At 41.5% G+C, this 27,975-nt stretch overlaps 1 protein-coding gene across 4 annotated transcripts in view; it reads left to right on the top strand.

Annotated features, from left to right (window-relative positions):
• ZNF385B (zinc finger protein 385B) overlaps positions 1 to 27,975 on the top strand; it is a 208,341-nt gene that overhangs the window by 164,045 nt on the left and 16,321 nt on the right. For all 4 annotated transcript variants that reach the window (XM_066612361.1, XM_066612360.1, XM_066612359.1 and 1 more), the window contains one exon: positions 20,694 to 20,856. In XM_066612361.1, the coding sequence (XP_066468458.1) occupies positions 20,694 to 20,856 (163 nt within the window). The remainder of the gene's footprint in view (positions 1 to 20,693; positions 20,857 to 27,975) is intronic.

Raw genomic sequence — 27,975 nt, 5'->3', positions numbered from 1 at the left:
CCCTCCCACTACTGCAGATGAATAGACCCACGAAGAGTTATTATGAAGATTGCTCATCTGTAACTCACTGTTCCAGAAAAGCTGTTAATTCACTTGTTCCTTTCTTTTCCTTGGCATCCTTGTGAACAAGTTTCTGTTTGTAGGAGGTTAATTTTGTCTTAGTAATGAAGGATGGAAGTAAGGTATGGTGATATAGGTGAGAAGGAGGTGAGAAGGAGAGAAGAATATGCTGTTTATGCATGCTGTTCTGTAAATGACCAAGCATAGCAGGATCCTGAACACCCTGCCTACCCATCAATTGCTGGGAAGATCTGTTTATAGGACAACAAGAGGTGAATGGCCCTAACGTTTGATATTTTCATATGAACATCTTTCAAGAAAATCCAGCATTACGCAAAAGAAAATGAGAGCTCTCATAGAACAAAGCACAACAAGACTTAAACACACACTCACCTAATTTGAAGAAATGTTCAGGACAGATATGTGATTGTTTGTCACCTGTATATAGATAAGCTCAGCATTTTGAGCTTGTTAAGGTTATTCCTTAACTTTAATTATTCCTTAATTCAAACAATTTTGCCATCATATTAGTCACTGATATTTTAATAGTGACTATATAATATTGATGCTGCATATCACCTTAGTTTTATGCTTAGTTTTTCAGTATATTTGTTGTTTACATAAGTGATGTTTACATCCTGGCCTCTATCACAATAAGTAAGACTGCAGTCCTTTTCCCAAGTAAATGCGTATATGTCTTATTGAACTCAGTGGGACTTACTTCAAGAGCATCAGTCACAATGCGGTGTCATTTACCATTTAAGTATGTCTTTAGATCTTGGGGAATAGTTGGCAACCTTCAGTCTTGAAAGACTATGGTATAATAAGCAATATGGGGGAATAAGCACAGAGAAATCCATATAGTCTTATATCTGTTTCTCTTTGCGTCACATCTGCAGTTCTAAAACCACAGTGGCTTGGGGGCACCAGGTGTCTAAGCTTGTCTGTGTGTGTGTTTGTGTAGCATGAATGTGTCTTTAATGATGGAGCCATGCCACTACAGTCTAAAATATAGTTTTTTAAAAAAATTAAGGGTATAAATTATCCTCTGTCAAGGAGGCTGTGCAGTGGATAGAATTGCAGGTAAACATGAGGGCACCCTGTGCAGGCCTAATTGTCACTGGAGCCCTAAACCTGTGTTTTGGATGTGTCACTTCAGACTGCATGTTGGAATGCTCCTCCACACATTGTTATGAGCAAATATTGGCATACCTGTTTGCATACCCATGGAATATTCCTTTTTGTGGGGTTAAAAATGGTGTCCTCCTTTTGACTCAGCCCTATTGTTAAAGGCATAGGAATCTTTCTGTTTAAAAGGTGACATCATAGCCATACTCTTACTGGATTGTCTCAAATTAGCATAACAGCCTACAATATCATTGTCTCTTCATCATTCCTACATTTGTCTTCCTATACCTTTGTCCATTCCAAGAGTGCACACACCCTAGTTTCCAAGGCCATGTGTGCAATTCCTTAGCCCTGTTCTCCCCATGTCCTTCCTTCCTTTTAACATCTCCCCATTTTCTTCAAACCGAGCTTTCCTCTAGGCAAATCAACCTTTCACTTTTCTCATTAAAAACTGCAGAGTTTTTCAACATGCTGTTGCTGATCCCTCTAAGCTGCTATGAATGTTTGCAAACATTCCTTGACATCACAGCAGATTATCAAGTGGTCTATAGATGCTCATAAACAGGAGACAAAAACAGATGTTGTTATATAAAAGGTGGAACAGGAAGGAAGAATGGGCTTTGAGCAGATAACTGGATGAGATCTCCTTTTGGTCCCATCCAATTCTGTGATTGTTATGAGAATTGCAAGCATACGTACAGTCCAACTATTAAAACATTAAGAATTTACAGAATGTTTTGAGTTCATATTTCTATAAACCTTCCATAAACAACAGTCAGATAGCTTCTTTCTATCTTCTTGCTTTTCTGTGTTAACCAACAGAAAATTGGTCAAATAGTAACAGGGAAGGAAAGAAGAGTCCCAAATAGCTCAATTTCAAAAGTGCACAGCTTCACCACCATCTGCCATGTAACAGATATCCCCTACAGCAGCTGTTCTGGGTTAGCCAGTGTCCCTGAAACAGCTCTATAATGTCAAATATCTGAAAATATAACTCGCCCTCATCCACAAATCCTGCTGCTCTGCGTGAAGATTTCTACATCTACACCTACCATATCAATGGCCAGAACCACTGGAATTGAAGGCACTAATCACTGGAAAGGGAGGTTTTGATTTCGTACCCCTGCCCTTCCAAATAGAAAATTGGTGATACTAAAGCTTACAGTACCTACTATCCTTCAGCAGGTTACACTAGTAATCAAACAGAACTGTGCTCACAGATGCAAGTACTACATGACCCATTCAGGAAGAACTTTTGTGCTTGGGAGACTCATTTCTTAAGGGGGTCTGTCTATATACCTGATTTTTAAACCACACAGTATCAGTCTTGCTGGATTAGACTGAGCCTGCAGTTCTGTACACCCTAACCTGGGAGTAAGTCTCATTGAACTCAGTAGGAATTACTTCTGAGAAGACATGCATAGGATTGTACTGTGAATGGCATCAGTAAGACTATGGCCCAAATCCTAACTAACTTTCCAGCGTTGTCATAGCTGTGCCAGTGGGATGTGTGCTGCATCCTGCAGTTGGGTGGCACTCACGGAGGCCTCCTCAAAGTAAGGGAATATTTGTTCCTTTACCTAGAAGATGCATTGCTCGTATGTCAGTGCTTAAAAGTGGGTTAGGATTGCACCCTATGTTATCCTAAATCTAAGCTGTGCAATGACACTGGCCTGCACTGTGTCCAGCTTGAGTTTCAGGCTGCAAGCGGCTCAGCCCAGGGCGAGGGGAAATGCTTCCCCTTTACCCTGGTGAGAGCTGCTACAGCTCCAATGGGTCTACTCACCTAAAGAGGTGGCACAGATCCAAGCAGACCCAAGCAGCCCAGAGCTGTGCCGTGCTCTTCAGGAGCACAAGTGCCAGATCCTGGCCCCATCTCCCGCCACCCGCCCATGGGCCTGCCTGCAAAACACCTCCTCCCCACCTCCTCCCCATGCCCCCCAGACCTCTGTGTTGGCTGAGCTCAACCAGTGCAAACTTACCCATTGCCAGTGCAGTGGAGGCTGGATGCATCCTCCATGGGCCGGTGCACATCCTTGCGCCAGCCCAGCTGCTCCTAAGGAGGCGCAAACATGCTTTACAGCACATTTGCAATCCTCCCAGGCCACAGCAAGGGACTTGCACCAGCCAAGTGCATCATTTGGATTGCGCTCTTAATTGGCTAATGTATTAGGCTGTCTGAATTAATCATTCTTTTATCCTGAATTCCTTCAGATACCTTCCATCAACTCTAACAAATATGGTCATAGAATATTCTTGCTCAATTTTCCATGTATTTTATTTCTGAGATTAAGGGCACAATCCTAATCCATTTTCCAGCACCGATACAAGGGCAGTGCAGCTCTGAGGTAAGGGAACAAGCATTCCCTTACTTTGACGAGGCCTCCATGAGTGCCACCCAACTGCAGGGTGCAGCACAAGTCCCATTGGCACAGCTATGCCAGCGCTGGAAAGTTGGTTAGGATTTGGGCCTAAAGAGAGTATTCAGGAGTCTCCCCCTTTTCTATAGTTCCAATGTATTTTGGACAATACCGGTAAGGGACACCATGTGGTTCCTCCCTACTTTTCCTGGAGAGGTATGTTATGTAAATCAACCCTCCGTCAATATACTTCTGCTGCTAATTTATGACCCTCCGTCAATATACTTCTGCTGCTAATTTATGTTAAAGTGTTTATTATTAACAGTATTAACAGTATTTATATACCGCTTTTCAACTAAAAGTTCACAAAGCGGTTTACAGAGAAAAATCAAATAACTAAATGGCTCCCTGTCCCAAAAGGGCTCACAATCTAAAGAGATGCAAAAGAATACCAGCAGACAGCCACTAGAACAGACACTGCTGGGGTGAGGTGGGCCAGTTACTCTCCCCCTGCTAAAAAAAGGAGCACCCACTTGAAAAATTGCCTCTTATCCAATTAGCAGGGGTTTATGGAATACAACAGAACACTCTGGCATGCTAATTCAAATCAGAGTGTAGATTTTAGGCACATAGATACACATGCCCCAGGCTACTTCAGTTTGGAGCCATTGTGATCACAGGGGAACTGTATCACAGTGTATCACTTCAATCCCTGTATTTCTCCATGCAGTCCTGTACCCAAAGGATGTATTTCAAGGATGGTTGGAGAGATTGTGTGGGAGCCAATTGCCTGTGTGAACCAGACCCAAGTTTTTTGAGTGCAAATAATGTCATTACCAAGAAAAGATTGTACGATCTTGAAAAAGATACTGTGGGTGTCAACTGAACTCAATAACACTTTTAACTGCCAGCCTGGGAGACTTGTGCTGAGAGGAGAGAAAACAATCATTGAAGCAACTCCGTGTAAGAGAAGACATTGAAAGAAAACCACATCAAGCCCTAAAAGTTGCTAAAACTGAGTCCCAAGTCTGTCAAAATTATTTAAAAGATGCCATTATGCCAGTAGCCTTCCTTCTGAACTGTCAGTCCCCAAAGAAAATTTTATGTCTCAACGAGTAACATGGAGCAACCAATTACATTGCCAATTTATTCAAACGATCCATTGACTACTAATTTATTCCTGTTTCTAGCCTGCAGTATTCCTTAAGCCCTGGGCCAGATGAACAACCAAAATGCTGGCTTATTCTTTTTTTAAAAAAAAAAAGGTAGAAAGAATCAATAACATCAAGTGGAAATCTACCAAAAGTGTAGTGGAATTTTTGTCGAACGTTTTCCCCACTAAATAAGACTATTTATATTGATTCTTTAAGTTTGGAAGGTATTGAAGCAGATAAGAGGTAATTAAAAGCATAAATCTCAGGGAGCCTGTGAAGGTAATTCTCTGCTTTGCAGACAGAGCTGACAAAATGATGAACGCTTCAGCTCCAACATGACAGAAATATTACATGATTACAGGCTACAGGGGCATAATGTGCTGGAGGTTCTCTTCAATAGTGGCTATTTAACAAAGGATTTCAGGAAAGTTTTTAGTCACAGTCTGAATCCCCATAATGGTTACTCATTAAATGACTGAGCTGACTATATTTACCCTTTTCTCTGCATCCTTTTCAACTATACCCTGTTGTACATGAGTTTAGGTGGAAAAAAATAAATGTGTGAAGCACTAAGAATTGGGGGAAGAAGGAAGCTATTACATTTGGATAAAAGTAGTGAGCTGCATTGTATTCTGTTCTACTCTGTTGTAAGAAAAACCTTGTGGTTGTATATGTTAAACATCCTGATAGTAAACAACCTAACTCTTGATTTAAAACATTTTTCGAGTTCATAAGGTTGCCCTGAATTTCAGAAGCAACTTTATAATGAATGTGATAATGTCAGAAAAAGGAAGGAAAAAGACCCACTTCTGGGCGTCTCTGGGTTACGGACATGTCAAACCATATAGCAGCTATGATCAGATCTACCTATACAGTAGAATTTTTGTGTTAGTTTCCCTTTCAGGAGTTTCTTCAACTTTCAAAGGTACTTTTTAAACAACTGTACCTGCTTTACATTACCTAATGTAAATAGCTGTTTGGGAGAAAGAGATAGCTACAAAAAAGCTGCTGAAAGAGAAGCTAGCAAAAATATCCCTGTTTGCATATATCTCAGCAGATGGTAGCTAGTGGCCCTTATCTCTTGGTCCTCATGTAGCATTGAAAGCCTCAGACCCCGAGGAGAGGAGAGGAAGAGAAAGGGATCTCATTAGCCCTGTCTAATGAGGTCTAAACCTCATTAGACTCTAAACCTGGAGCAGGGCCTCTGAATATTTGAACATGACATCTTAAGTTATTGTCAGCTTCTGAGTATCCAAGGTGTATAGCCTTAGGGTTATAGGCGGCTTAGGGAAAACAGTGATAGTTTATAGAACTATAGTATATAAAACAGCGGGTAGCATACAGAACAATAGACCATCTAGCATGTAGGTAAGCACAGGGCATGTGTGGGTCTGTGTTTTGGTTTTCCAGAGATAATTAGAGCAATGAATGAAAACGTTTATTATTAGGAAGTCAGGTCACTTGGAATTCAGAACATAAAAGACAGCACATAATAGACTTGTACTGGCAACTTTTCTTCACAGCACAGTACTTGCAGTTGTGTTCTGAAAGTTCCTTAGTTTTAGGCCAACTAATATGGCTCAGATCAAGTTGCTTTTTGCCACCCCTGCCATATGTCCCTTCAACCTATTCATATGCCCTTAAGCAGCAACTGGGTAGATACCTGGAGGAGAGAACTGTAAAATCTCATTTAGGTTTCTTAAACTTCCCAAATCCTGCCTTGGTAACAAGATTCATGCCTCTAGTTCTCTGGGTCGATTAGAGCTGGGTAAGGCATGGATTGCATCATACCCTGGAGCTAGGCAATCCCCCTACCATCCAGTAACAAAATTATTAGCATTTATATGTAGGAAAGTGTGAAGACAGACCAATAATACACTCTTTTCCTCCTTTTGATATCAAACACAATTATATACAAGGAGTGAAGCATATACCTATCCAGTAAGGACTGGGAGCTTTGCTGTCTCCCAGCAGAGCTGGCCCTACCATGAAGCCAGATGCTTCAGGAGATGGAACATAGGTCGGTTCTCATGGGCAATGTGGAGCAAATCCATCATGACTCCTAGCAGATGGCCTGCAGAAGAAGGAAGGCAAATAACACCATGTTGCTCCCCACCGCCACCTCTAATATAAAAGCAGAGTTTTGAGAAATGGGATGAATATGGGCTGTGATTTTAATAGGAATGGAAATGAAAGGAAGATAAAATAATAGAGGGAAGCCATTTGGTGCTTCAGGCAGCGAAACACCATGGGCCGGAACATGCTCCCAGTATGGTGTTTAGTCCTGCAGAATACTGGTGGACATGTTGAGCAAACTCCGGATCGTTATAACCTGCCTCTGTGCATAGATCACTATTGCTGCATTAATCTCAATGTATTTTATATCGGCATAAGGCTTATTAAACTCAGGCTAAATTTTGAGCTACTTTCCTTTTGGTAATTTCTAAGTTAATTTTTGTAGAATGAAATACAGTAATTTTCGTTCCATAGTTTTCAGTAATGTATGGATCTTAAGAGCAAATAGACACCTTGCTGTAATGCAAAGAGAATGATTGATTCAGATATATAGCCAAGTAATAAAACATTCAGGTTTTATTAATAAAAACTTGAAGCAGCTTTGGTTTTGTGTTTTTAACTACTGCTGATTAATATTTAGTGTCAACAATGTTTGGGGCTCATAACCAATCACTTAGCCTTGTAAAGATTAAAGACATCATAAACTAAATCGAACACCAAATCTCCCATTATTATATAGCAAATTGTTATTTGTTCATGCTGATATTTATTGTTTCTGGAGTTGTAAGAATTTTAGTATATTACGCACCTACAAGGCATCACCAGTGCAGACCTTATTGTTAGTAGACTATTATTTAGTTGACATAGACACATTTGTCAGGCATGTTTGTAGAGAATCTGAGCTTAGATTAGAGCAGGAAGCTCTAATCTAATCTAATCTAATCTAATCTAGCCTTTAGGTATCCCATTGCCATAGCTCCATAGCTTCCAATTAATGTGAAATTGGACTCTTACAACCCAATGTTATCCTTTCCTCCACCATAGCAGCTAGCCAAGCCAAAAAGGGCTACACTGCAGGCTATGGTGGCAAAGTATTTTCCTTTACCTCCTCATAAGCCTCACACTTGCTAATGGATCTCCTCAGACCTGCACAGGCTCTTTCGCTGGTGCAGGTCCAAGGAGAGAAAGGGAGTGTCCCAGCTGCTATCAGAGGGGATAGCATTTGGTAAAAGCCGTCCACGCCAGGTGCCACCCCTGCCTACCTGCATCATGCCCTCAGTCCACCCTGCCAACCTAACTTTCATCAGAAGGCACTCCATTTCCTTTTGTCGTGCATGGGGCTACTCCAGCCTCTCCGTCAGTGTTCTGGAAGTACTCCCCTCCCCACCCATGACACTCCCCTGCTGCCAACTTACCAAGGCTGATATAGCCCAGGGTCCATGGAAGTGTGGCTCTGGAGCTGCTGCTACTATTTTTGTAGCTGTTGCTCAGATTAGTCTGGTGGTGGTACACTCCACACACCATCACTGGCCCTTTTGCAACAGCAGGACACTCCTTTCGCTATTGCAAATGGGGCTTAGGATTGGACAGTTAGTGTACTTGAGATCTGTTATTGTTGGTGAATCTGTAGTAATGTTTTTCAGATCTCACCCTAGTATTTGCAAATTGGAAGGCAAGCAATCTGTTTGCGTTTCTCATTTGCACATTCTGTTTCCATAGCTATCCAAGCTATAAACAATCACTCACTGCTGCAATCCCATCACATTATGTAACGCTTGAATCACCTCTTCACATTTTTTTCTTCATTTATGCCAACCTCAGATTTTAAGTAAAATGTTACAGCTGGGAGGTTTGCATTTCCACATCTAAAATAGTTTCAGATGAAATGGTGACTGTTCAATAAGAGCCATATCTTAGAATCCCTTTAAGACAGTAGTTCCCAAAGTGTGGGTCAGGACCTACTGATGGGTTAGGACCTGATTTTTGGTGGGTCACCAAAGGGTGATGGCAAGAACAGATAACTAATTGCCTCAAGCCCTGAGGCTATTCAAAACTCAGATACTGTAGTCACCCTGCAAAGAACTCCATTTCTGCAGTGTGCAAGATAGCTGCAGGGAGCTGATCTCCTACAGTTTGCAAGCATGTGTAAATATAGGGAGATGATTGCTTTAGGTTTTTTTCCTGGTTATTATTGCTCATAAACTAACAAACAAAACCAACCAACAAAATATTATTTCTTTCCAGCTCTCCCTTTTTAAAACTCAAGTAAACCTAGGTAGAGCATCGTTTTAGAAAGTGGGTCCTGGGGGTAAAAGGTTTGGGAACCACTATTTCTTGTTCTCTTGGCACATCATCCCTTCCTGGCATTCTTTGACATAATTCCCACTGAAATGAGTTGGCAGTTTCTTTCAGAGTAGCTGTCTCAAGTACTCAGAATAGCTGCCTGCTTCTACAATATAATGGAAAATGGCATTTACAGGAAATGTGACAAATATTGATGTGTTTTCAACTACCCTCACAGACATCCTTTATGAATTTTCAGTTGAATTTTTCATGTTCAAAGATTAATGCAAATTATACTTTTCACGCTCCTATAACTTTCAATTCATGTGTCAGAGAGTGTTTGTTGCTCAGAACTCTGAGCAATTTTATACACGTGCACATGGTGCTCTTTTTTTGTTCTGCCTTTCCCTTTGAAATCCATGCAGGAAGACATACGTGAAATCCATACATGTATGTGCACTTTGCGTCCGGTGTGTGTGTAGTTAGGCATCACACTAGAATACAAAAGTCCTTGTATGAAGGAGGCCCCAGAAATAGTGTACAGCCCACTTCCATGAACAGATCTAGGTAGGCAGTGGAGAATTATGGGCCACTTCTGTACATGGGATGTACCCTTCATGCATATCATGGAGCAATGTCTCCCTCAATTTCATTTCTTTTGTAAGGATTTTTAGAGATGATGGCTAGTTTGGTGTGAAAAAATCTCTTTCCACCAGACGGAAGAGGTCTGGGGCAGAAAGAGTTGCTCTTTGGCACCTGCCTTGCCTGCAGAAGAGTCCTGGTTGATCCCTATCATCTCCTGGTAGGACTGGGAATACCCTCTTTCCTGTACTTGGAAAGCCAGAACTGGTGCTCTGACTAGTAAGAAGTTAGATTCCTATGTGTAGTACGGCATTGCCATGAAGAATGAGCAGATCTAGCTAACTAGCAGCCTCTCCCACTGTGTATATATTGTTGCTTTGTGATTATTCTTCGAAGCTTATGCGTGACATTAGGTTTTTTGTTTTTACTATTCTTTGACTACAGGTGTGCACCATTTAATGACAGGGATACATTCTCTTATCCCTGTTATTATGTGATTAGGTCATTAAGTGAACATTCTGTTCAATCTATTGCCTTTGTTGTGTAAACAGACACTCCCTGCCAGACACTAGCTGGCTGCACAGGCTACTGGAGATAGATGGCCTTTTCTTTGCATTAAGAGCCTCTCCGTTGTGTAAACAGACACTCTGCTACAGGCTATGGGAGTCCTGACTGCCTCATTAAGAACATATTTATTGTGCGTTGACCACCATCGTATATGCGGTCCATTGTTAAGCAAATGGTTGTTAAGCGGCGCACACCTGTAATTTGTGCTAATCCTTCTTTTTAATTTGCCTTCATGAAGTCTGGTTTGTGGCACATTTTTGCCTTGTTCTGGAATTAAAAAGAGCCCCAGCCAAGAGTTGATGTGGCATCACTGGCGGTTTCATAGCATAGAAGAGACTTTCAAGAAGCTTCGTTAGCAACTGAAAGGTGACCAGTGTTGCTCTAGCCCAACCCGCTATTCAGGGTGCTTCTCTTCTTGTTATGAGCAAATGATGCAGACCTGTCCATCACTTGCTTGCATGCATGGAACCTTAAGCTATTATAGTGCAAGCATATGCTTGTGCCAGAAGGGATAAAACCTGTTTAATATTTTTAAAATATATTTACTTTTACAGCAGATGCTAACATGGCCATTGAACGAACTTACAGCCCAATCCTGAATTGCCCGCAGCACCCAGGCTTGGCGGCTCTGAGGAGGGCTGCCGCCAAATCCTGCGCCTCCTGCGCTATCGCGGGAGGCACCTCGGGAGAAGGGGATGTTCGTCTCCTTCCTCCAAGTAAGGTAAGCAGCCCCGCAATGGGGCTACTCTCTTTAGCGCCGACCAGAAAGTCGGCACTAAAGTAAAAGCGCTCGTGTAGGGCGCGCAGCCCTGCATGAGCACCCTGGATCCTGTGGAGCACAGCTCCGCGGATCCGCCTCTCTCCCTCCCCCGACACGCCTCCCGCCCACCCCCTGGCACACCTCCCTCCTGCCCCTGCCGGCCTCCCTCCTCCCCGGAACGCCTCGTCCACGACCCCACCTCCTGTTCCGCAGGAGCAGCCTGTTTGGCTGGCGCTGGGCTAGCACGAGCGGAAGCCCGGCAGTGAGCCCCGCAAACGTGCCTTACGGCATGTTTGCAACTGTGGTCCGTGGCACAGAGCAGGATTGGGCTCCTATATGTTTATGATGTCGTTGTAATCTCTTTGTAATATTGGCATGAACTTATTATTTTTGTGGCTATATAATGGCGTACTAGACTGTTTATAACAAGTCTTAGGATTCACAGATGTGTTTGAAACTATACATGCAAATATTCAGGAACAGTTCTATGCAGGAGAAAGCAACTGGAGAATAGTCAGAGATAAATGACAGAACTTTGCTTCATACTGTCTGATTCAAAAACCACACTGGCCCAGTGCAAAACAGCACTTAAGACTTGATAGCACTAACCATGCTTTGTTGCAGTTTCACCGGTTAATATCACAGACAGTGAGACTGCGGCTTAATTTACTCACCTAGGACCTATTTCCAGAAGGTGCGTATTGGGAGACACCAACAAGACCTGCTCATCACTTTTCAAGCTGAAAGTTAAGGAAACTGCCTTAATCATAATCTGGTTATTGTTAATGAAAACCCTGGTTTGCAAATGCATGTCAAATTGTGGTTTCACATTCTGGCTTGCGGCTAGTTTTTAACATGTCTTGCCATATCAAACCATCCTTTACCATGTGCCTCTAAAGCCATTGTCTCCTGCTTTTGTTAGGAAAAACAAATTCAGCAATCTACTATTTGTTTCTCATATTAGAAATGCATTCCAATGAAAATTCAGAAGTAGAATCTGACGTGAATAAACTATACTAGTTCAAAGTCTTTTTCACTACATCTGTTCCCTTTATTTGGATTTGCAGTGCCTGTTGCTATTGTTTCTGATAGGATAGTGATGCTGTCTGGCATGGCGACAGTAAATCAAACAGAGCCTTGTGGAGCATCTTAATACCTGTTTCTAATTTAGCTGCTCTGCAGATTAATTGTTGAGCAAAATGCAATGAGAATACTGCTAAATTTATAGTTTACTATTACATCACCAAACAGAGTAATTATATGCCCTTTATTTACTCTCCTACCATCTGGCACCATTGTTGGTACAAGCCAATATGGTAAAAAAGATGTGTAAGTTTGTCAAGATCCAGTAATACAAAACTGCTACTAAAGTTACCAGTGTTTTCTGTATTTTGTGTTCAGATTAAAATGTTTTTAAAAGTCCCAAACTTTGGTAATAAATGTTATCATTTTCAACCATCTACTGTTGAGAAAGAAATGTGTGCCTAAAGGAAAACCTGAGCAGCAAATAGTGGCTCATGACTACTTTGAGCTAATAAAATCATCTGGAAATCATACATTCAGGCTCAAATTGCAAAAGAAGTTAAAATTGCATACAATATACAGTACAATGCAAATTGCAAATTGCATACATTCAGGCTCAAATTGCAAATTGCAAAAGACGTATATTGCTAGAGGACAAGGGTTCTTTTTGGATTCAGAAGCAATAAGTACATCAATAGGTAAAGCAAATATTTTTTATTGATAATATAGAAGCAGTGTTAACAATCTCAAGAAAGCGAACAGAATAGATATTATGCTCACTCCTCTTCAGTTGGTGGAAAAACCAATTCAGCAACAACCAGCTCATGGTGTTTCAGGAGTCCATTTCAGGAGAGTATGCAGATGCTCACGGATAGTGGGCTCCAGATGTTCTTATCTATGCCTACTATGCCTAGTAATGCCTATTAACATAACTATACCCCCATTAATAAGAAATGGAAAACATGAGGAGAAAACAAACTGAGACCCTCTCTTGCAGGTGTTTGACCTTGCAGCAATAACCAGTGTGTTCCAAGATGAGAGAAACAATGTTTATAAATGTTATCAGTGTTCTGAACCTATGGACTTGGGAGCCTTACCACAAAAGCCTACGCATGTCTGCTCAGAAGTAAGGACTAAATTTCAATAGGCCTTACTCCCAGTGAGTGCGTATAGGATTGCAGTGTTAGAAAATAACAAGGCCTGATGCTTACAAAGTGTTATCTAGGCTGAAGAGTTTAATGTCTGGATTTTATGCATGCATACAAACTACTGCCTGGTGCTTTCCATAGTTCCCTCTGTCTTGTTATAAAACCCAGGAAGATATAAAGAAGCCAGTAGATATAAAGGAGATATAAAAGAGCCAGTAGTTGCTCAGGCTATTTAACACTTATCTAGGGTTAGAAGAAAGAGCCACTGTGGCTGAGAACCATAGCTCCTTAGATTGTATCATATGTTTTTTCTAAAAATAATTATGTTGGACAATTTGATCTTGTTCTAATACCTAACATTAATATTTAGCGTTTGTATTGCATTTTTGGGGTATGTAAAGTGCTTCATGTTTATTATCTTAAGGTTGTCCTTGTTACATGTTGCAGCCATGTAAGGTAAGCAGGGACAACCGAGGTGACCTGCAGAGATGGGTGAATCCAACGTGGTTTGACTTGGGTTGAGTCACATGTCTCTACCCCCTTTAACATGACTTCAAAAAGAATTCTAATGGGTAGACAGGTCATTCAATGAGCCTGCTGGAGCTACGCCATTTCTCCTGGATGGCTAGAACTGCCTTCCCACCTTTTCCTTTCCCTTGTCCAGGGGAAAAAAAAACCCTTTGTCCAATGATAGGTTCCTTCAGAGATGGACAACAGAGCCTGCTCCCGCCTCCCCCCCCCCCGCCTCCTGCTCACTGCAAAACCAGAGCATTAACCCTTCCCTGCCTCCTGGCTGGAACTTCCCTGCTGCTCACCCAGTTTGAGTGCTGGCACCACAAGGTCTTTCACACCATGGAAAAAGTAAACCAGCACACCCAGACACAGACAGACTCGAGTCTACCTGCGTGGGGGGCTCATTTCTGAGTTAGTGGCATCAGACTCGTCAGTGCCGGAGTCATTGACACACCTGACTCAGGTGTAATGAGTCAGCAAAAAACATGTGTTTTTGCAGCTTGGACTCAAGTCACTGTACTCGAATTCCCATCCCTGGTGATCTGACACTCCGCCCATACCTCAGGGCAACACACACACACCCAAAACACACAGAAGGCAATGATCCAGCCCTCTACCTCCTCACATTGTTCTTTCCTTGTGTGGTCCCTGTAAAAAAACAGGAAGTGTGGGATACACAGGGAGCATACCTAGCACAGTTAGCATTTCCTGTGTGAGTGAGGAAGGAGCAGTGTGAGGAGGTAGGGGACTGGATCACCTCCTTCCAATCTGCTTCCTACTTGCTTTTAGTGAGCAGAAAGCAGATTGGAGCAGCTCTGCCTATGGTGGGCTGGAAGGAGGCAGTGGTAAACTTAGAATGAAAGACACCCTGTGTAAGTTTATCATTTCCCTATAAGCCACATCATACAAGGGCCAGCCATCCCCACATTGCAATGGAGAGCTGGTTGCAAGGGAGGAGCTTGCCTAAGGCAACCTGGTGGGTTTATGGCAGGGGCAAGATTTGAACCACGGAAATTCTGATTGACAGCTCAGTTTCTGAGGGCACAATCCTAACCAGATCTACTCAGAAGTAAGTCCTATTGTGTTCAATGGGACTTACTTCCAGGAAGGTGAAGTTAGGATTGCAGCCTTTGCCTCTACACTATACCAGGTCTGTGGATAGCACTTCTTTTTGAAATTATTGTGAGTTTGTACAGCTTAAAAATATTTAAAAAAATTTTGTTGCATACAATACAATGCACAAAAGGATATCTGATAACCTGTTGTTTAATTAATAGAATCCATAGTCATATAAATTCTTAGATTTGTGAAATGTGTTTTCCTTTCTTTTTAAAACAATCATTGAGGTATTGTATTTACATGTTCAGACGACTTAATTAAGTGCTTTGATATAAATGAGTTGATAACTAGTTTTAAATCTGTTTGGACTTGTTTGTTTTCAACAGGTTTCATGTACAGTAGATGAGGAATGAATGAAGTGAATCAAAGACAGTAGTAGGTTATCACTGATATTGCAGGTATCCCCATTGCAAATATCAGCAGAAAGGCTTCTTAAATGATGTCCAAATTGAGTAAGCCTTTCTCTTGAGTGCACCTCTGTCTATCATGTTGTAGTTTTTTTTTCTTTTGCCTTGGGTCTTTTCAGCCATGTAAGCTATGCAATGAACATAGTTCAGTCAAGATATTTAAAGGGACACTATCTATTTGAAAATTGTATATATCTGTAAAAGCCTAAAACTTTAACAAGGAACTATAACAAGTCCTTGGTGACTGAGTCCAGAAAACCTCAATTTCTCCATTTTCAGAGGGTCCCATTTTCAGATGCTACTTCAACCCTTGGATTTCTGTGTGGTGGGAGCATGTATGCCTTAGGGCACAAGCCTAACCAGGTCTACTCAGCAGTAAGTCCTATTTTGTTCATTGGGGCTTACTCTCAGGAAAGTGTGGTTAGGATTGCAGCTTAAAGCATATTGGAGAAAATGGAGGTTCACAATGTGGCATATGTATTTTCCCCATGATAGATGTCAACAAAATGAAACCCAAGTATTATTTGACATTGCTGGCATAATCTCCGTATGTTCTAGAGTTACTATGGGAGGGGACATTCTGGCTCAAGTCCTCTCTTTTGCCACCTTCTCCATTCTTACATCCCCGGTTTTGAGTGAACCGGGAGAATCCACATTCATTTTGATGTGCAGTGTTCCTGATTCTGTGAAAGAGAAGCCGCAGAAAAAAGAAGAAAGAAAACAGATGGGGCAGAATCCTGGGGATGAAGCCACTTCTGAACAGGCCCCTGTCTGATTCCATTTTCACTGTTTATACTTTTGTTGACACAGGCTGCAGTCCCGACCACACTTTCCTGAGAGTAAGCCCCACTGAACAAAATAGGACTTACTTCTGAGTAGACCTGGTTAGGATTGTGCCCACAGTCAGGTTACACATTATGTTCACAGAGCATGTGGTTTTATAGCAAACTGACATCTCAAAGCAAACAATTACAGCACTGAGAGCAGTGCAGTGGCAGAAGTGCAGAAAATAGTCAGGTTTGAGCTTATTTGTGCATTTTAATTCCAAGAGCTCCATGGAATATACAGTATTCTAATAGCCCACACAGTATAATAATTCCTTTTTAATAAATGACGTTTATATTATTTGTAGGAGGTTCAATCTGAAAGCCAAATCCTTTGAAAAGGACTGGTTTTGCTTTAAATGGATTAGTGTCCCTTTAAGTACTGTACATGTAAAAGTAGTAATTATCTCATTAACCTTACAGTTCTACACTTACTAGGAAGGAAATCCTATTGAATTCATTGGGACTTACTTCCAAGTAAACAGATTTAGGATTGGGCTGCCAGTTAATTATTAATTTCCCTCATTGCTTGTATGGTCCTTAGTAATGTAATACTGAAGACGTTTTTGAAGACGTCATACTTTGATGGTCAGGTGTTTGTATCTTTACAATAAACATTGTAATCAATATTTTTAAATAGTTACATGTTGAGTATACATATCTTTTTTTTTAAAAAAAAGTCAACATTTATTTTTATTTTCTGTACAGTTCTGTATATAGAAAAATGAGAGAATACAGAAATACAGTTCGTTTTCTTCCTTTCAGAGGAGGACAAGTTTTGTGTTTTGTCTCAAATACTCCTTAACCCAACTACTGAACTCTAATGGCTGTTTTGCTACTACCTTTTCCGTGGCACAAGCATGTGCTATGAGGACTGCCACTGAACACAGATGTATGTGTGTTCTCTTTTCCGTACCATCTATTCTGCCCATTTACTTACACCCCAGTGATGAGGCTCTGTTGTTACACGCTGTTCAAAAGTGACTGTTCGGTGGCACCTAGTTACGCTGAGATTAATACAATTCTCCTTTCTGTAGCAACAAAGCTTTAACAACACCCAGGGGTTTGAGGCCCAGCCGAGTTATGGAGAAAAGAGTTTGCGCTAAGTTTTATGGCTTGCTTTCACAGTAACACAAAGCGCAACGTACAGTAATCCTAATCCATGTCAGCAATGTGATGCTGAACAATATGCTCTGCATGATCATAAATGTCTTTTGTATTTCTATATGGGAAGCACTGAGATGTAGCCATCTCTCTGTGCCATTTATGAGAAACATGTTTTCTCCTAAGCCACAGCTGCAAACATGCTAGGTGGGAATGAGTTTTGTAGTCATCTGTGGAACTTATTCCCAGTTAATATGTTTAGGAATTGGGTGTCCTGTGTGTTAGTTGAATTTACACATACAATATTAACTTAAATAGTTAATATGTACACTTCAATAAAGGCACAGCCATACACATGTTCCATTATTTAAAATGTTTTGCTGAATTTGCCATTTCAAATTTTAAAAAAATCTGTCAGTTTTCACTATATATTATGCAATGCTTTCCATCTCTCATTGCTTTCCATCTCTCAAAAGCATTTCTGCAACAGACTTATTAGAACTATGCAGTAGTAGAGATGTTCTCATGTATCTGGAACATTTAATGCTATATAAATTTAGGCAACTACTGTCCCCCTCCTGCTATTCTAGGTATTAAAAATGCATTAGACATGTGCATGTGTGAAAAATAAAATGCACAGAAGTAACCTTATCTGATTTATACAAGTGTACAGTGAGAGTAGCACAGATCTAACAAATATGAAAGAACTCTTGCACAGTTGCAGAAGAGGTCAGTTAAAGAAGACATCTGAACAGTAGATATTTAAAATGTACTTAATTTAAATGACTTACAGTCCAATCCTAACTAAATCCCACCTCTCCCTGCTGATACAGCTGTGCCAGCAGGTCATACACTATAACCAGCAGGGGATGGCATTCCAGAGGTCTTGTCAAGGTAAACCTCTGCTACCCCTATGAATCTCCTTGGATCTGTGCCAGCTATTTTGCTGGTGCATAACTGAAGAGAGTAAGAGAGAAGGAGTGGGGGAAAGAATAGGGTTAGGATACTGAGACATGTGGATGCTATGGGTAACTGCCCCCTTCCTCCTGTCTCCTGCCTGTCCCTTACAAGCCCATTCCTCTTCCTCTCTACTCACATTCCAATTACCGCTTGCCAACACCACCAGTTTACCAGCACTGGCAGTGAGAGGCCTTTCCACTGGTCCATGCCCAGTGCACTTCCACCAGCAAAATGTTCAGTTAGGATTAGGCCAGCCATTTTCAGCCACTGTACCGTGGCACACTAGTGTGCCGCAAGTGGTCCACCGGTGTGCTCCAGGAATTTGGGGGAAGATCATTTATTAGTAGGGCCAATGGGGATGTGAGCCCCCCACAGACAGCATGGTTTGTGGTGTGCCTTGACAAAAACCTGATGGTGTGCCTTGACAATTTATTGCCTTATCAGTGTGCCACGAGATGAAAAAGTTTGAAAATCACTGGATTAGGCTGTAATTTTGCCACATTAAACTTTCCCCCCTAGATTCTTAGCATGAAGGGAGCATTTAAACATAATGTTTGCTCTGCAGCACAATCCTATGCACATTTACTAGGAACTTAGGTTCAGTGAGGTTTACTCGCAAGAAAGTATGCATAGGATTGCAGCCTCATTGCCCAGTAGGTGTAGTTAGGATTGTAGCCTTAGACTTATGGAACAGCTATATCTTTTACATTTGAATTTTTAGGAGTCAAAATCAGCACACTTTTTAATAGTGTTTCCCGTACTTTTGAAAATAATATTGGAGTGCAATGTTTCAGACTTCATTAAAGTTAATAATTTGTATCTTCCTTTGCAAAGATTTGAAGCATAGCAATATTTTTTGCATTAATTCTTTGATTGAACATAAGAGCACTTTTGGGTCAGGCCAAGTGCCCATCTAGTTAGCTTCCTATATCTCACTCGCAGTGACCCACCAGATGCTTCAGGGAGCACTCCAGACAACATCATACCTGTATCCAATTGACACTCCCTTGCATCTAACATTCAGAGATAGTCTACTTGTAAAATGCAAATATTTCAAATAGTCATCATAGCTTGTAACCTGTGATTGACTTTTTCTCCATTAATCTGTCCAATCCCCTTTTGAAGACATTTAGGCCAGATGCCATCAGAATATCTTGAACATCACCAACTTCACAACATCCTTGAATAGTGAAGTGAAGCTCCCTGAACCCAACTCATGAACATCTTGTGGGAGAAAATGCATATGTGGATTTTTTTTCCCTCCATTAAAATGAATGGCACAGTCTTGCTAGCAGATGGAACTCAGTGTGTTCATCACAGCTCCCATACCCATTAGAAATTATGGACATTAGACTCTATATTAATGTAGTCTGATACATTTGCTGTTAGTGTAATGATGCCAATACAGTCTGACCACATCTTATGCAAGGGTTGTGTTCCGAGGTTAGAATGTATAATCAAAACAACCTTAAATCCAAAAAATATGTCTCTTTAAGAACTAAAAGTACAGTACGAGAGACATGCAGGAACTGAAGTGACTGATTGAACAGCAGCTTCGTTCTCTCATTTCAGGCTCGCTCCAGAGCATAAACAGAATAATTGGAATGGTGGGCAAAATTGCCTGTGCTATTTTTCCCTATTTTTTTAACCGAGTGCATATATTTTAAACGAGTGAATTTACACAAGTAAACTGTACTTAAGATGTGGGCCAACTATATTTGTAGCCTAAGATTGATAAACAGAGTGTGAAAGGGGGTGGTCAACACCTAACCTGATGTGTCACCAGATATACAGTTCTGTAGGTAGGACAAACAGAAGACATAGACCTCCATATGCTAGTGTCTGCTCTGTGGTTCTCAAATATATTCCATAAACATCAGGGGAAGCAAATAGACCACAGGCTTGTGCTGAGTTAGCCAAGCTTAAATCCACTGGTTTTAGCGAACTTTGCCGCACCTAATTCTGCGTGGGATTGTGGGCCTGTTAAGGTTAAATTAAACTTTACTAAATATGATATATTTATCTTAATGCAACTGCTTAAACATTAAGTTCTATTAAGAGATTAATCCTTTCTATTCATGCCATAAAAATACAAGTTCTTCATTAAAATCTCTAAGTCCAAAATTAGTTTCCTGAATACATAAAAGTAAAGTCATTAGTACAGGTCGTGCCTCATTATCCACTGGGGTTCCGTTCCAGGACCCACTGTGGATTAAAAAAATCAGCTGCTACCAAATCAGTGGAAAAATAGCTTTAAAGACCCACTTCCAGGTTTCTTGTTCCTCCATTGTCACCCCAGAATGCATTGGAATAGATGCTATACCGCATTCAGCCACTAGAGGGATGAATAATGGAATCTAATGGAATGAAATTATAATTATTTAACAGCGCAAAGATAAGAAATGGGATTTTGGTACTTTTTTCCCCTTGTTATAAGGCATTTAAAGGTGGACCTCGGTATCAGTGGTAAGTCAAATCAGTGAATACCATATCAGTGAATACCAAATCAGTGAATACCGACGTCTCACCTGTAATGTGAAATAACAACGTGAAATAAATCTTTTCAGGTCAAGGAATGTGGTGCCTATTATTGAACGTTGAAATAAATTTATTATTACTTTTTTCCATTCATCCATTGCATGGTATGAAGTGTAAAGTATGAGCCTGATTTGTTCTCCTTTGTAGAGCCAGGCCGAGGCCCACTACAAAGGAAGTAAACATGCCAAGAAGGTGAAAGCACTAGAGGCAACGAAAAATAGACCCAAAGCTGGTGCTTCCAAGGACAGCGCAAAGGCTAATACGAGCTGCTCTGCTACGCCAGTCCCAGCCAACATCTCTGACAAATCAGGTCAATGAAATTTTCATTCTATACATACTTTGCTTCTCCTTGTTTTGCTGTGAGATTCAGACTGCATGCAACTTGTCCATTACAGTGTGTGTACCAATACTTCATAGTAAAAGATTGATGTTTCCTTCTAATCCAGTGCTGAAAGATTCAGTATATGTCTAATCCAGTGGTTCTCAAACTTTTAGGGAGATTTCCTCCCTAAGTAAGAATTTGCAGGGGAGGGGCCAGGGCAGCAAGGTGATTCCCAGGATTGCGTCGCTAAGTGGGGTGACAGGGAGTTCTTTTTACTTACTTTTACTAACATAGGGCTGCTGCAGCCTCCAGGAGGCACGGGGAGCCCTGAGCACCCCTTCACAGGGCTCCTCGATGCTTGGAATGTTGAGACATAAGCATGCGCAAAGCACTTCTTCTTTGCAATGCAATGCAATGCAAGGAGGAAGTGCTTTGCGCGCAATTATGTCTCAGCATTCCAAGCATTGGGGAGGTGTGCATAGGGCTCCCTGCACATCCTGGAGGCTGCAGCAGCCCTACGTTAGTGAAGGTAAGTAAAAAGGACCCCCTCTTAGCAACACAATCCTGCCCTCTCCCCTTCCCCCACCCCTTAAAGGGACGGTGGAACCTTTACAAGAACTGGTGGGTCATGACCCACCAGTTTGAGAACCACTGGTCTAATCACTTGATTCAAGTTTCCAATGGCAATACACACAAAAAACCATAACTAAATAATGAAGGCCCATTTCACTATTTTGTGGAATTTGCTTCCAAAACGTATAAGATTTAAAGCTACAGAATTCTCAGAAATTGTGATGCTGGTTGCTCATCTTCCACTTTCACAGCTACCACCAAGCGTTGAATGTGTAACAGGACTGGAGCTGTTGTTTCTGTCCAGTCTGAAAAGGCAAAGAGACTGGGAGCCCAGTCCTATCCAACTTTCCAGCACTGATGCAGCCATTCCAATGGGGCATATATTGCATCCTGAGGTGGGGGGCAGTCATGAGGGACTCCTCAGTGTAAGAGAACATTTGTTCCCTTATCTTGGAGCTGCACTGCAGCTGTGTCAGTACTGAACAGTTAGGTAGGATTGGGCCTTGGGAATACCAAGGGTCATGTTCCCTTATACAGTTTGATTGATACATCCTGTCACCAACAGAATATACTGTAGTTATTTGGATGGTGATGAATTTTAGGCAAATAGGGAGCTGCTTGCTAGAGATGGTACCATCCAAATGGTGACTTTCATGTGGGTAAAGGAAAAGAGATTTGTATGTTACTCTTGGCTTTTACTAGTCCAGTGGAAATAACCCAGACACATACTGTTATGTTGTCAATAAGATTTAGATTGTCCATTGCTTGCATTTTATGAACCTCTTAATGTAGTAAATTGTATTAAGACTTAGACAGTTCAATTCAGTTACATTTATTTACATGAACAAAATAATCTTATCAGAGTGATTTTAGAATGCTGGTGTGGCATAGTGGCTAAGAGATTTAATCAGGACCTTCCTAGTTTGAATGTCACCTCTGCCATGATTTCATGAGGTGGCCTTAGGCAAGTCACTTCCTTTCAGCCTCAATTCCCTAGCAGCAGTATGAAAACAGCAGTACTTACCTTATAGAGTTGTTGTAAGGACATCAAGATAATACATGTGACACATTTGGCACACTCAGAATGTGCTATGCAACTGCTAAATATTATTATGAAAGTTGAGAAATAAAGTCCCCTGATAACTAGAAGATCTTGCCTTCGTTTTGTTCAGGCCTATAAGTAATCCATTTAAAAATAGAAGAGTCAACCCAGGTTTGCAAAGGTGGATATTGTCCAGACTTTACTCCAAGGCTGCAATTATCTCTTGTTAAATTTTTACTTCATCTATAATAAATTTCCTGCTTCATCAGGTTACAGATAGACATGGAGATAAATGCCTGCTTTTGACATAGCAACCAGGGTGAAAACAGACTGGGTCTGATCCAGAGACATGGATACACATGAGTTGCTCAGATGTTGCTATATACACATTTTCTATGCTTATCTACTCAACAGATGGTCAGTATTGTCACAATGAATTAAGAGAGTATAGAACTGAATCCAGCTACCAAACAGGTGATCAAAGCCAACAGGGCCAATAATCCGATTCAATCCTGGGGCCACACACACAGCCCCAAGCACTAGGTATTGTGGTCTTGGGCCATAATAGGCAGGAGGTCTGGTCTAGGGAGTAGAGCCTCCATTTGCCTGAAGATAACATCCGCAGGTTGCCAGTTCGAGGCCACCGGCACCGTGCGACCTTGAAGCAGCTGGCAAGCTGAGCCGAGTTATTCCATCTGCTCTGAGCGTGGAGGATGGAGGCCAGAATGTTGGGACCAGATCAGAAAGAAACATCTGAATGTTGTGGTTTCTTGAAAGATAGAACCTTCTTTCAAATTGTAAAAATCCCTACGGGGATTTAATTAGCTTGCCTATGCAAACCGCCTTGTATAAAGTCCGAGGAGAAATCTGAGGACCAAGAAAGGCGGTATAGAAATACCTGTATTATTATTATTATTATTAATACATATGCAACACTCTTTTGTATGTATAGTTCCTCATCCAATGTGGAAGGCGCTACTTCTGCACACACTCCCCTTTTGCTCGATCACTGCATAAACCCTAAGAATAGTTGAGAAAAATGAGCAAGAGGATGACAGATGTGGAGGGACAGGGGACTATTGCTTGCATAAGTAGTATCCTGGGATTTCCTAACTGCAGCAAATAACCTCTGACACATCCTCAACTTCCTTAGCATATTTCTGCTTGGTAATGTTCAGGACTAAACCTAGGGTTTGCTCTGGTCTTTCTGTGTAAACCAATAACCTATGGTGAATCTCATACATAGTATGAAAAATTACACATCCCATGGAGGCTTTATTGGTTTTTCATGCAGTGGAACCAAATAGGCTGCCATCTCTTTTTGAATATCATCAAATAGATGTAATATCAAGTAGAACATATTCCCCATGACCCATGCCGTAGCACGTATTTAGAAATACGACCTAAAATATGGAATAAGAAACATAAAACAGATTGTGTTTGATATGTGATTAAAAATTTTATCATTAATTATAAACAATTATTTCTATTAACTTCTCTCTCTTTTTCCTTTGTAAGGACTTAGTGATTTCGTTTTAGCATAAGATATCACGACTGACCCAATTTTATTTAGAACTGAGGATAAATACAAGCAATTATCAAGTCTTGGTTTACACAGCAATCAGCGGGGTACTTACCCATGTAGTGAACACAGAGGAGCTTATGAAGGTAGCAAACCACTTGTCTATCTGGCCCACAACTGGCTTTTCCAACTGGCAACAGCTCTCCAAATTATCAGCCAGAGGTTTTTCCTAGCTCTGCTATCAAAGATCCTATAATTGGAAGAACTAGAGATTAAGGGAGCAATCCTAACCCCTTATGTCAGTGCTTTCCAATGGGGCATGTGCTGCATCCTGCAGTTGGGTGTCAGTCACAGAGGCCTCCTCAAAGGAAGGGAATGTTTGTTCCCTTACCTCAGTGCTGCATTGCCCTTATGTCAGTGCTGGAAAGCACTAACATAAGGGTTTAGGATTGCGCCCTAAGGGCACAATCCAAACCCACTTTCCAGCACTGAATTAAGGGCAATGCAGCTCCAAGGGAAGGGAACAAACATCTCCTTACTTTGAGAAGGCCTCTGTGACTGCCACCCAACTGCAGGATGCAGCACATGCCCCATTGGCACAGCTATGCCACTGCTGGAAAGTTGATTAGGATTTGGGCCTAAATCTAAGAGATTGTGCTTTGAATGCATGAGCACTGTTTCCTGCTGCATATTCATCAGGAATCCATTCCGAAATCTAAGAAAGCAGTAGGACAACCAGTTTTTTTTTTTTTTTTTTGCCACACCGCACAGTGTTCCAGACAGTTGGCTCAACACATCCCCCCGTGTCAGGCTCAGAAGCCCAACATGGGGGCTTCTTGAGTCTGCACCAGCGATTTAGCTCCATTAATCAGGCTGGGGCTTTACTTGGGGTAAGGGGATGAATGTCCCTTCCTCCAAGGAGACCTCCAGCCTGCTTGTATTCAGCTCAGGATACAGTGGTGGGCATTTAGTGCTGCTGCTGCTGCTGCTGCTGCTGCTGTGCTGGGTAGGATTGGGCCCTTGATCTCTAATGAAAATGGACCTGATCTGGACCTGGTTTTTATGCATTCGGAAATGAACACCCACCCCTATTTATGAGCATAAAGCTAGTGATTCCATGTTCAAGATAAAGATGTCCATGTAAGGTTCCGTTTACAGTGCCCCCACCTAAATAGATCCAAACTGAGTGGCTTGATCCTTCCTGAAAGGAAAAGAAGATGAAAATGTTTAGAAATAGATCATTATACTCTCCTTCAAGTTTTAAGAATTGCTCCAAATGTAACAAGATTTCTATGCAGGAAGGGATTATTTGCAGAGTGTGCTACCTGTGTATCCATAATCATGTGAAAAAAATCCTCATTTGTGTCCATTATGTGGCATTACGGATGGTATACATGCTCAGAAGCTGTGGCCAATCATATTTTTCTCAGCTATTTTGAGCTGTGGTGGGGAGAACCTCAGTGAGGAGCACCATTTTAATTCTGAATGGGAAAGCAAGGCCCTTCTCTCAAATTTTCAGCAATACACAAATTTTCCTAACAAATTAGCATGAGCATAACAGCATTATCCAAGGAAATAGTCTGCAGCTGCAAAACTGAACATTTCATAGAGTTTCAGGAACAGAACTGAGTTAGGACTAAATGTTGAAGTGTCACAGCTAAGCTCATATTGACACCTCTGGGAAGCAATCATAGGCTGAGTGATTTAAAGGGAGCAAAAGGCCCTGCATTTATATTCGGAGATGCATCTCTAGATCTCTTTTATGTAGCTCAGAACATTTGCTTTTATTTCTTGTATCCTTTCTATCACAAAGAAAAGAATAAAAATGCAGAATTCACATTTGTGACCCCCTTCAGTTTGAAGGATATTTGTTTTGATTTAGGAGGTGTGATCTAAAGATCTCTATTTTAAATTGAGAAGTAAACAGTTACATTTCACCAACGCATTATGTGCATAGCTGGACACTTGTCACTTTTAGTAGCTCGTGAAGCTGACTGCACAATCCTGTGCATGTCTTCTCAGACATAAGTCCCATTGTGTGCAATAGAGAGGAACTTCCAGGAAAGTGTGTACAGGATTACATCCTGAGGGCACCATCCTAACCAGGTCTACTCAGAAGTAAGTTCTATTTTGTTCAATGGGACTTACTCTCAGGAAAGTGTAGTTAGGATTGCAGCCTGAGTCTCTCAAATACTTAATGCAGCCTGTTATGCATGAAGAACTTGTTAAACCTCCTCTTTCTTGTGCACACCCTCCCTTTTCCAAACTTATGAAACTGTTTCCTTGCAAATTCATGTGAAAGGATGAATTTCCCTCTACCCCCTTTTCTTTACTTCCTGTTGCTGTTCTGATATGACCATTCTTGCCCAATGACCAGAGCCTATCATGATGGTATGACAACAGATTCCCCCCATTCAGCTCTTCCTCCACTCTCCCCACTCCCCCATGCCACTTTTCTCTGGACAGCCAGGACTCGAACTACAGTGTTGACAGGGCAGTGCAGGCCTCCCCACTGATGCTGCTTACTCTCAGGGTGGCACAAATGTACCTTATGGCACATTTGCAAAACCCGGTGCCAACGCTGGGGCTGCAACACCAGCGCTAAGGCACCATAGGATTGGGCTGGAAATCTATGGTAAACAGTTCCCAAAAACTGTTCATTTTTGCAATGTGGGGAAGACTTAATTGTAGAGTGAGAGCAGTAGTGTACTTTTCAACTTTAAACAGGTTTTTTTTTTTAAAAGGAGGGGTAGAGCTCTTGTGGACTGCTATTTCTGAAGGTAATGAACTCGCCATCCACACAGTGCTTGAGACACTTCATCATTCTGGGGCATAATGGAAAAAAATAGTCACCACCACAAATACATGAGCCCATTGGCAGCCATTTTCCCCACAATGCCCTTGAATGACACAACATCCAGGGCATTGTGGGAAAAATCATTATGACCAGAGGCAGCGCCCAAAAGAGATCTGCCATTCCTTTTCAATATTAAACGGTTAAAAAGGGAGAGAAAGCTAACTGTTCTACCATACTACAGTCTAAGCCTCCCTGGCTTACGAAAATGAATGGGATAATGAAAACTGCTGCCATTTGTTACAAAAGCAAAGGTGGCCTTAACGAATCAATAACTATGTATGAAGTTTGTAATTACAAAAAGTCATGTAGTTATGAAATGAACGAAATCGATTTCTTGCATGTCCCATCTCAGCATAGAGAACCAAAGTCAAAATTGTTTATTGTATTAGCTAATAGCCATCACAATGAAATAAATATATCAGTCCAGGTATACATCAAAATACAAACCTATTTCTACAAATAGAAAACCAACAGCCTTTACATTGATTCTGCCCCTCCCTCCTATTCTTTATAAAATTATTTTATTTTCAGAGAAAAAAACCTGAATAAAACAACATTGGTGTTTTTGAATACAAACAAGAAAATTAATACCTTGTAACTCTCCCTGCACCCCCTGAACCCTATTGCTCACTCTTTGAAGCCAACATATCAAAGTGAGTTAGTATGCATAACAGGTTCAATTAAGGGTGCAATCCTAACTTGTGCTGGAGCAGGCAGGCTGTGCTGCATCCAGCGGAAGTTTGGGACCAGTATCAAAGCAACCCAAAGCAAGGGGAAAACTCTCCCCTTACCCCATGTCACGCTGCACTGGCACCAATGGGTCTACTCAGATCTTTGCCACCTCAGAAGGGGTGCAAATCCAAGTAGACCGCAGCAGCCAGAGGCTACTCCATGCCACTCTGGAATGGGGTCAGGATCCTGGCCTTACCTCCCACTCCCCGCCCACCACAAGAACACCTGACACCTGCCCTCTCCCCGCCCCAAAACGCATCCTCCCCGCCCTCCCTATGCCCCTCCAACACCTGCATCAGATGCATTGCCCCACCAAGTCTGGATCTGGCATGAAGAAGTCAGCACAACTCCTTGCGCTGGCCTCCCTGACTCCTGAGTCAA

Source organism: Tiliqua scincoides, chromosome 1 (genome assembly GCF_035046505.1).
Source record: "Tiliqua scincoides isolate rTilSci1 chromosome 1, rTilSci1.hap2, whole genome shotgun sequence".
Taxonomy (NCBI): Eukaryota; Metazoa; Chordata; class Lepidosauria; order Squamata; family Scincidae; genus Tiliqua; species Tiliqua scincoides.
Note: the sequence above shows the minus strand (reverse complement) of the source record. Positions and strands in the feature narration are given on the sequence as shown.